This window comes from Symphalangus syndactylus, chromosome 22 (assembly GCF_028878055.3).
Source record: "Symphalangus syndactylus isolate Jambi chromosome 22, NHGRI_mSymSyn1-v2.1_pri, whole genome shotgun sequence".
NCBI classification, from domain to species: domain Eukaryota; kingdom Metazoa; phylum Chordata; class Mammalia; order Primates; family Hylobatidae; genus Symphalangus; species Symphalangus syndactylus.
Genome location: NC_072444.2, coordinates 39,503,615 through 39,515,103, shown reverse-complemented (window position 1 = coordinate 39,515,103; position 11,489 = coordinate 39,503,615). Strand labels below are relative to the sequence as shown.

The following is an 11,489-nucleotide window of genomic DNA, read 5'->3' as shown; positions in this document are numbered from 1 at the left end:
AAAAATCCAAACTATACTTACGGTTAAGCAGTAATATGCAGACTCTGCAGGGAACTCAAAAAAATCAGCAAGAAAAAAGAATCATTAAAAAATGGGGAAAATGCCCTTTAACTTTGGCTTTTATTAAGAGGAAGGACTGAAAAGACCTCATATTTTTATCAGCATTTAGATAATGGAGAAATATAATTTTAATAAAAATAAATGCAAAATAATATATTTGAAGAATGGTATTCTACATATGCTTGTATACATACATGTATGTACATACATACATACATACATAAACACATACAATGGAATGATATTTATTCATACAACAGAATAAAATGCTGTCAATACTGTCAACATTGATGATCCTGGAGGATATTATATTAAGTGAAATAAGCCAGGTACAGAAAGAAAAATACTGCATTATCTCATGCATATGAGGGATCTAAACAAGTTGGTCTCATAGAAGTAGAGAGTAGAATAGCGGTTACCAAAGGCTGGAGTGGTTAGAGAAGGGAATAGGACGAGGGGATGTTGGTCAGAGGACACATAGTTACAATTAGATAGACAAAATAAATTTCAAGAAACCTATTGTATAGCAAGGTGGCTGCAGTTACTGATGATATATTGCATTCTAGAAAATTGCAACTAAGAGTGGATAAGTGTTCTCACAACAAAAATGATAGCTATGTTAAATAATGCATTTGTTATTAGCTAGATTTAGATTTAACCATTCAACATTCTGTATGTGGAATGTTCAAAACATCACGTGGTACGTAATAAAATCATCCAATGTCATCTTAAATTTTAAAAAGTCAAAAAGCATGCTTTTGAATTACTAACATTTTATTCATTAAAATATAAAGGTCAAAGATTTTAAAGTGATCTTTAAATGATTAACAACATGTTGATCTTTTTCTTCTTTCTGTAAACCATTTTGAGTCTTAAAAATACTAAACTATACAAGCAATATTAAATAGTATATAAACTTGGATTATAATATTCAAATTTACTAGAATGTGGACACTGGAAAGAATAAAAATAAACAGAAGCATAAAGCAGCAGATATAAAATTAAGAAAGCAACTAAGAGTGTTTAAAGTACATATTCATCTGTAGTCTAATGTCTACCATAAACAATGAGTCTTCTCAGTAAAACACAAACTGTTCATGAAGGGAAAAAGCATGTTGTATTAGAGAATATTCAACATAATTTTTTTTGGTACTAACTGGTGCCTGGAATATTATGGGTTTTTCTATTATGAACTTATGCACTTGATAATTTTTTCATAAAAAATTGTATTTACAACTCCATTCAAAAGCAGCTTCTGGTGGGTTTTATTTTTTTTTTTTTTGAGACAGAGTTTTGCTCTTTTCACCCGGGCTGGAGTGCAATGGTGCGAACTTGGCTCACAGCAACCTAGCAACCTTCGCCTCCCAGGTTCAGGTGATTCTCTTGCCTCAGCCTCCCGAGTGGTTAGGACTACAAGCATGCACCACCACGCCTGGCTAATTTTGTGTTTTTAGTAGAGATGCGGTTTTGCCATGTTGACCAGGCTGGTCTTGAACTCCTGACCTGAGGTAATCCACCCACCTTGGCCTCCCAAAGTGCTGGGATTAATGGCAAGAGCCACCATACCCGGCCTCAAAAGCAGTTTTTAAAAGCAAACACAATATAACACCAAAGTTGAAAAATCTATGCTCACCCAAGGATGCCAGGTTTAATAAATTATTTATAGAATACTGCATCAAAAATAAGACAATATCCCAAAATATACTATTAAAGATGTATCCACTCCTACAACTAGAGATAATTAATTTATCTGGTAGCAAATGATACTTCAATCAGTTTCAGCATGTCTGAAATCTTTAAGGACAAAACTGATAAAACATGACCTTCATTCTTCATTAGACTCTTAGAACACTTGAAGGAAAATAATTTCTGAAGCACGAAGAGGTAAAGAGGTGTAATCTTTCAAAAAGATATTCAGTGTTCAAAATCCAGGAGTGCAATATCAGGCTGGGTGCGGTGGCTTACGACTGTAATTCCAGCACTTTGGGAGGCCATGGTGGGTGGATCACCTGAGGTCAGGAGTTCGAGACCAGCTTGGACAACAGGGTGAAACCCTGACTCTACTAAAAATACAAACGTTAGACAGGCATGGTGGTGTGCACCTGTAGTCCTAGCTACTTGGGGGGCTGAGACAGGAGAATTGCTTGAACCTGGGAGGTGGAGGTTGCAGTGAACCGAGATCATGCCGCCTCACTCCAGCGTCAGTAACAGAATGAGATTCCATCTAAAAAAAAAAAAGAGTGTAATATTGGTATACACAGATAATATACTGAATGAAACAAATAGAATAATTTGAAGAGGTATCTTGATGAACAAGGAGTCATTAGAAAGGTTGTATTCACGTCTTTGAAGGAAATTGCAATATGAGAAATTAGTACTTTGACTACTATACTAAAAGTTTATTGCTAACATGTATTGAGTTATTAACATATTAGGCAGAGTATCATATAATTTACACATGTTATCTCATTTATTGTAGGTAAAACGTAATTTCGAACTCTTGGGAGTATAAATGAATTAGATAGAATAAATTCTATTTAAATGGCCATCAGTAAATCGGTATCTAGGAACAGGGTGATACAGTGCCCAAGTTTTCTATTCTTACTAAATGTTGTGTTTCATTTTCAATGTTTTCTTGGATATTGCTCTTTTTTGGTCATTTTGATTTTTTTATTTTAGAAAACTAATAAATTGACTCTTCTTGGTACTGACTCTTGGGTTTTATAGAAGAAAAAGTAATTAAATTCTGTACATTTACCTTTACCTCATTTTTTCTCTTTTAAATTTATTTTAATTGACATATAATAAATGTACATCTTATGGGGTACAGAGTGATATTTTTATATATTTATGCAATGTGTAAAGATCAAGTCAGAGTCATTATCATATCCATTACCTAAATCATGTATTATTTCTTTGCAGTGAGAATATTCAAAATCTTTTTAGTTATTTGAAAACACACAATAAATTCCCGTTAACTACAGTCACCCAACAGTGCTGTAGAGAACTAGAACTTCTTCCTTCTCTCCAGCTGTAATTTTGTATGTATTAACCACATTTTTCTTATACTCTTCTTTCTCCTACTCTTTCCAGGATATGGTAACCAAAACTGTACTGTTATCTACTTCTACGAGATTAAAAATTTTAACTTCCATACATAAGTGAGAACATGTAGTTATGTGGTGTTTATGTTTCTATGCCAGGCTTATTTCACCTAACATAATGCCCTTCACTTGCATTCTTGTTGCCACAAATAACAGGATTTTGTTCTTTATTATGACTAAAGAATATTCCATTATATATGTATGTCACATTTCTTTATCCATTCATCTGTTGATGGACACTTATGTTGATTCCATATCCTGGCTATCGTGAATAGTGCTGTAATAAACATGGGGGTGCAGGTAACTCTTTGATATACTGATTTTGTTTCCTTTGGATATATACTGAAAACCATATGATTAAATTAATAAACACAATAAAAGCGTTTGGCAAAATTAAATATTGTTACATGACAAAAAACCTCTCAACAATTTAGTATAGAAAATATATGCCTTAACACGGAAGGACATAAAGGACAAATCTACAGCTAAGATCATACTGAGTGTGGAAAAGGTGAAAGATTTTACTATGAACAAGAAAAAGATTTTACTGGAACAAGAAAAGGATGCCTATTTTCACCAATCATATTTCACATAGTGAAAGTCTTAGCCAGGACAATTAGGTTAGAGAAAGAAATAAAGGACATCTGAATTGGAAAGGAGACAGTCAAATTGTCCCTGTTTAAAGACAGTGTGATCTTATACACGGAAAAAAATAAGACTCTACCAAAAGCTTCTTAGGGTGATAAGTGAAATGAATAAAGTTGCAGGATATAAATCAAAATACAAAAATCAGTAGCATTTCTATATATTGATAGTAAACTAGCTGAAACAAGAAATTAAGAAAGCAATTCCTTTTACAATAGTTACAAAAATGTACTTAGAAATAAATTTAACCTAGGAAGTAAAAGATTTCTACAACAAAAATGACAAATATTAATGAAAGAAATTAAACACAAAAAAGGAAAGACATCCACGTTTATAGATTGAAATAATATTCTTAAAATGACCCACTATCCTATGTGATTTACAAATTTAGTACAATCACTAGCTTGTATTTTTAAAAGCACCTTTGCTGCATATTCTTAAGATACTCAATGACAATGCCTGGATTTAAGTTTGAGGTGTTATTATATCTATTTTATATTGGGCACAATATAATGTTATCAGAGATAACAGTTTTGATTGGTCCTAGGTCATACAGTAATATATACATTGCGATTTATAGACAAGCTATCTTTTAATACTCAGGCATTTAGAAAGTTCATTTAGACAAAGTCATAAAAACTTGCCTTCCATTCTGCCTATATCACCTAAAAATCCTAATTTAAGAGGTAATAACATTTTTTATTTGATACACAATTTATCAACACAATAAAAATCTAACAATTATCATGTGCAGAGTGTGAAAATCTCATCAGATTAAGGAACACAAAATCATCTTTTTCATATTTCGGATGTAAAACTGTTTTGGAAACTGTTATTTTTAGAAACAGTTAAAAACATTTTTTCATTAGTTTTTCATGTAAAATTGTGACAACCAGTATGAAATAACTGTCATCACAGAAGCATGGTATATTCGATTCCAAAACATATTCTGTGTAAGTTTTAATATATTTATGTATTATTTATACTTAGATTGTAACCCATAATGTACAGATATTATTTTTCCTTCAACTCTTAAGAATATTCTTAAATAATAAAATTAAAATTAATGAATTATAATTTTTTTTGGTTGGGAAAATGAATAGACACACACGTGACATTGCATCACTTCACCTCATCATTTCATCTCATTTCATCATTTCATCTCATCATTTTATCTCAGCATTTCATCTCATCCCATCTCATCATTTCATCATATCATCTCATCATTTCCTCTCATTTCATCAAATATCATCTCATTTCCATTTCATTATTTCATTTCATTTCACTATTTCATTTCATTTCATCTAATTTCATTTCATTATTTCATTGTGTCATTTCACATCATCTCATTTAATTTCATCTCATATTTTTCATCTCATCATTTTTCATATCACTTTTCATCTCATCATTTCATCTCAATTCATTTCATCTCATTTCATCCTTTCATTTAAACATTTCATCTCATCTCATTTCATTATTTCATTTCATCTCATTTCATTATTTCACCTAATTTCATTATTTCTTTTTTAATTTAATTTAATTTTATTATTATACTTTAGGTTTCAGGGTACATGTGCACAATGTGCAGGTTTGTTACATATGTATCCATGTGCCATGTTGGTTTGCTGCACCCATTAGCTCGTCATTTAGCATTAGGTATATCTCGTATTTCATCTTATCTCATCTCATCTTACTTCATCTCATCTCATTTCATCTCCTCATTTCATCTCATCATTTTTCATCTCATCATTTAATCTCATTTCATTTCATCTCATCATCTCACCACATCTCTTAATTTCATCATTTCATTTCAACATTTCATCATTTCATCTCATCGTTTCATCTCATCTTTCAATTTTATTTCAATATCATCATTGCATTTCATCATTTCTTTTCATTTCATCTCAGTTCATTATTTCATTTTATTTCATCTCATTTCATCTCATCATTTTTCATCTCTTCATTTTTCATCTCATCATCTCATTTCATTTCATCTCATTTCTTCTCATCATTTTATCTCATTATTTTATCTTATTCCATCTCATCTCATTTCAATTTCATTTCATTATTTCATTTCATTATTTCATTTCATTTCACCTCATTTCATTTCATCTCATTTCATTTTATTTCATCTCATCTTATCTCATTTCATCTCATTTCATTTCATCTCATCTTATCTCATTTCATCTCATTTTTTCTCATCTCGTCTCATCATTTCACCATTTCATCTCATTTCATCTCATCATCTAATCTCATCTCATTTCATCTCATCATTTCATCTCATCTCACCTCAGCATTTCATCATTTCATCTCACCATTTCTTATTTCATCTCATCATTTTATCTCATCATTTCATCTCATCTCAATTCAATTTCCTTTCATTATTTCATCTCACTTCATTTCATCTCATTCATTTCATCTCATTTCATTACATCTCATCATTTCCTCTCATCATTACATCTCATCTCATTTCATCTCATCATTTCATCTCATTTCATCTTATCATTTCATCTCATCACTCATCTCATCATTTCATCTCATTTCCATTTCATTATTTCATTTAATCATTTAATTTCATCATCTCATTTAATTTCACCTCATTTCATTATGTCATTTCAGCTCATTACATTTCGACTAATTTTATTTCATCTCATTTCATATAATCATTTCATTTCATCTCTTCATCTCTTTTCATCTCATCATTTTCATCTCATCATCTCATCAACTCATTTCATCTTATCTCATCATTTCATCATTTCGTCTCATCTCATACCTTCTCATCTCATTTCATTTCATTTTTTCATTTCGTTATTTCATCTCATTTCATTATTTCATCTCATCTCATTTCATCTCATCACATCTCATCATTTCATCATTTTATTTCATTATTTCATCTTATCATTTCATCTCATCTCATTTCAATTTCATTTCATTATTTCATTTCATCTCATTATTTCATCTCATTATTTCATTTCATTTCATTTCATCTCATCATTTCATCTCATCATCTCAACTCATCTCATCATTCATCTCATCATTTCATATCATCATTTTATCTCACCATTTCATTTCATCTCATCTCATTTCATCTAATTTCATCATTACATCTCATCATTCATCTCATCATTTCATATCATCATTTTATCTCACCATTTCATTTCATCTCATCTCATTTCATCTAATTTCATCATTACATCTCATCATTTCATCATCATTTTATGTCATCATTTCATGTCATTTCATCACATCTCATCTCATCTCATTTCATCTCATCATTTCATCTCATCATTTCAGCATTTCATCTCATTTCATCTCATCATTTCAACTCATTTCATCTCATCTCATCATTTCCATTTCATTATTCCATTTCATCATTTCATTATTTCATTTCATTATGTCATTTCATCTCACTACATTTCATCTCATCTCATTTCTTCTCATCTCGTCATTTCATCTCATCATTTCATCTTGTCATTTCATCTCATTATTTCATCTGATTTCATGTCATCATATCATGTCATCATTTCATCTTATCATTTCATCACATCTCATCTCATCATTTAATCTCATTTAATCTCATCATTTCATCTCATCTCATCATTTCATCATTTCATCTCATCATTTCGTCTCATCTCATCATTTCCATTTCATTTCCATTTCATTATTTCATTTCATCTCATTTCATTATTTCATTTCATTATGTCATTTTATTTCATCTCATTACATTTCATCTCATTTCATTTCATATCATTTCATTTCATCTCATCTCATTTCATCTCATCATTTCATTTCATCTCATAGTTTCATCTCATTTCATCTCATCTCATCATTTCATCTCATCATTTCATCTTATCTCATCTCATTTCAATTTCATCATTACATTTCATAATTTTCTTTCATTATTTCATTTCATTTCATCTCATTTCATTATTTCATTTCATTTCATCTCATTTCATCTCATCATTTCATCTCATTTTTCATCATTTTTCATCTCATTTCATCTCATCATTTCATCTCATCATCTCATCTCATTTCATCATTTCATCTCATCATTTATCTAATTTCATCTCATCATTTAAACTCATTTCATCTCATCATTTCAATTTCATTTCATTATTTCATATCATTTCATTATTTCATTTCATTTCATCTCATCATTTCATCATTTCATCCATCATCTCATCATTTCATCTCATTTAATCTCATTTCATCTCCTTTCAATTTCTTTTCAATTTTGTCATTTCGTCCAATCATTTCAACTCACCATTTCATCTCAAAAATTCATCTCATCTCATCTCATCATTTCGTCATTTCATCTCATCATTTCATCTCATCTCAAGTCATCTGATCATTTCATCTAAGTGAAATGATGTAATGAAATCATGAAATGAAATGGATAGGATGCCCTCAGTGATGTTAAATTTAAAAATTGTTTTCATGTATTTATTTCTATATTTATATGTATTTATATTTACTTATATTTCTTTTTACTTATTTTTATTTATATTTTTACTTCTTTCTTTATTTATAGACAGGGTCCTGTTCTGTGGCCTAGGCTGGAATGCAGTGGTGCATTCACAGTTCACTGCAGCCTCGAGCAAACCTCCCACCTCAGCCTCCCAGGTAGCTGGGACCCCAGGTGCGTGCCACCACATCTGGTTAATATTTTATTATTTGTAGAGATGGAGGCTTGCTATGCTGCCCAGGCTGGTTTCAAACTCCTGGGCTCAAGCAATCCTCCTGCCTTGGCATCCCAAAATGCTGGGATTACAGACATGAGCCACAGTGCCCAACCTGTTTATTTATTTATTTATTTATTTATCTATTTAATAAACACAAGGTCTCACACTATGTTGCCCAGGCTGGTCTTCAACTTCTGGCCTCAAATGATTCTCCAAATTTGGCCTCTCAAAGTGTTGGGATTACAGGTATGAGCCACCATGCCTGGCCTAAAAATAGTATTATATTTTTGTGTTATATAATTTTCAATTAGGTAATATGAATATTCTGTACAGGAAATATGCCCTTAATTACATAGGCATAAACATTTGTTACACTGAGAAAAATCTAATAGAGCTAAAAATAAAAATTAATTTGGAAAGGTCATTAGATACTCATACATTCTTACTAAAGTTTACACATTCTTTCATATATTCATATATTCTTTTAACAGTATCAATGGTTTGGAGTTATGCATACAAAACCATGACCTATACGTAATACAACGAATAACAGGCTAATAACTAATAACTAATACAACTAATAATTACAATTCAAGGCATATTATATACAAAGCTTTAACTTCTCATCATCAGATTTTGTTTTGTTTCTTTCTGTTTTGGCAGATACTATGAACACAACATTCAACTCACAGACACTATGGAGCCCTTACTAAGCATAAAGTACTGTGAAAGGCCAGGGCTAGGACAGAACTGAGACAGGGCCAGGGATATGACAGAACTGGGGCAGGGTCATGGCCAGAGAAAAACCAGGGGCAGGGTCACAGCCAGGGACACGACAGGACCAAGGCCAGGGACAGAAGCAGGGCAGAACCAGGGCCAGGGCAGAACCAGGGCCAGGGCAGGGACATGGCAGGATCAGGGCCAGCAGAAGGCCAGGGCAGGGCTAGGGTAGCACAGGGCCAAGGCAGGGCAGGGTCAGTGTAGAGCAAGGAACGGCCCAGGGTATGGCAGGGCAGGGACAGGGAGGTCCAGGGCCAGAGCCAGGTCCAGGACATGGACAGGGCAGGGCCAGAAACATGGCAGGACCAGAAAGGGGACAGGGCAAGGGCAAGGCCAGAGAAGGACCATGGAAAAAACATGGCCAGGGAGGGTCCAGGGCCAGGGCAAGTCCACGGCAGAACCAGAGCCAGGGCAGGCCAAAGGCAGGGCCAGGGCAGCGCAAGGCCAAGGTAGGGCAGGGACAGTATAGGGTGAGGGTAGGGCCAGGGCGAGTTCAGGGCCAGGACAGGACTAAGATAGCACAAGGCCAAGGCAGGGCCAGGGCAGGGCCAGGGCAGGGCGTGGGGATTGTCAGGGCCAGGGCCAGGGCCAAGGCTGGGCCAGGGACAGGGCCAGAGCACGGGCAGGGCCAGGGAGAAGGCAGAACCAGAGAGGATCCAGAGCAAGGGCAGGGCCAGGGCAGAACCAGGACCAGGACAAGGCAAAGCCAAGGCCAGGGCAGGGCAAGGCCAGGGCAGGGCAAGACCAGGGAAGGGCAAGGCCAGGGAAGAAAAGACCAGGGTAGGGACAGGCCAGGGTAGGAGAAGGCTACGGTAGGGCCAAAGCCAAGGCAGGGCAGGGCTAGGGTAGCACAGGGTATGGCCAAAAGCAGGGCAGGGCCATAGCAGTGGCAGGACTAGCAACAGGGCCAGGGCAAGGGCTGGACCAGAGCATGGTGGGGACAATACAGGGCCAGGAAAGAGAATGGCAAGGCAGGCCCAGGGCCATTTCATGGACTCAGTAGGCATGGGGTCAGGCCAGGGCAGGGCAATGGCAAGGCCAGGGAGAAGGCAGGGCTGGGGCCAAGGCAGTGCCAGGGCAGGGCAGGACCAGTGCAGGGACAATGCAGGGTAAGGGCAAGGCCAGGGCATGGAAGGGCAGGGCACAACCAAGGAAGGGCCAGGGCATGGAAGGGCAGGGCACAACCAAGGAAGGGCCAGGAGAGGGCCAGGGCAAGGTCAGGGCCAGAACAAGGTTACGGCTGGGGCCAGGAATATGGTAAGACCAGGGCTGGGCCTAGGCTGGGATACGCAGGGCAGAGCATGGTCTGTGCAAGGCAGGGCCAGAGCCAGGCCATAGAGAGAGTAGGGCAAATGCCTAGGCAAGGCTAGGATAGTGCCAGGGCTGAGGCAAGGTCAGGGAAGGTCCAGGGCTGAGTCAAGGCTACAACCAATACAGGGCAAAGGCCGGGGCAGATCTAGGGCACAAGCAGGACAGGCTAGGGCACGGCAATGGCAAGACCAGGCCATGGCAGGGCCAGCCCAGGATAGAACAGGGCACAGGCAGGGCAGGGCCAGGGCCATGGCTGGGGCAGGACAAGGACCAGGACCAGGGTCCAGGCCAGGGCAAGGGTATGGCCAGGGCAGAGGTAGGGCCAGAGCCAGGGTCTGGGCAGGGCCAAGGCAGGTCCATTGCAGGGCCAGGGTTCAGACCAGGGCCAGAGCAGGGCTGGGGCAGGACCAGGGCCAGGACCAGGACCAGGAAAGGGCAATGTCAGGACAAGGGCCATGGCAGGACCAGCAACGGGGCTAGGGCCAGGACAGGGACAGGGACAGGGTCAGGGCTAGGGCCAGAATAGCATGCCAGGGTAGAGCCAGGCCGAATTAGAGCCAGGACAGTGTCAGTACCAGGGCGGGCCAGGGTATGGCCTTAAGTAGCAAAGGGCCAGGGCCAGGGTCCATGCCAGTGCCAGCACCGGTCCAGGGCAGAGGCAGGGCCACAGCCAGGTCTAGGACAAGGCTGGGGCAGGGCCAAGGTCTGGGTCAGGGTCAGCACAAGACCAGGACAGAGCCAGGGAGGGACAGAGCCATGTCAGGGTCAGGGTCAGGAGCAGGGGTCAATGCCGGGCCAAGGCCACAGATAGGACCAGGTCTGTGCTAGCGCCAGTGTGAGGGCCAAGGCGGGGTCAGGGCAGGGCCAAAGGGAGGGCAGGGCAAGGACAGGGTGGAGCAGGCACGGG

At 37.5% G+C, this 11,489-nt stretch overlaps 1 protein-coding gene across 1 annotated transcript; it reads right to left on the bottom strand.

Annotated features, from left to right (window-relative positions):
• Positions 1–2,208: 2,208 nt before the first annotated feature.
• LOC129472144 (uncharacterized) lies at positions 2,209–10,488 on the bottom strand (the record flags this gene model as incomplete). Its single annotated transcript, XM_063631253.1, has 2 exons — positions 2,209–5,921; positions 6,871–10,488. A coding segment is annotated over one exon (1,179 nt), but the record flags the coding sequence as incomplete, so codon positions are not given.
• Between the last annotated feature and the right edge of the window lie 1,001 nt (positions 10,489–11,489).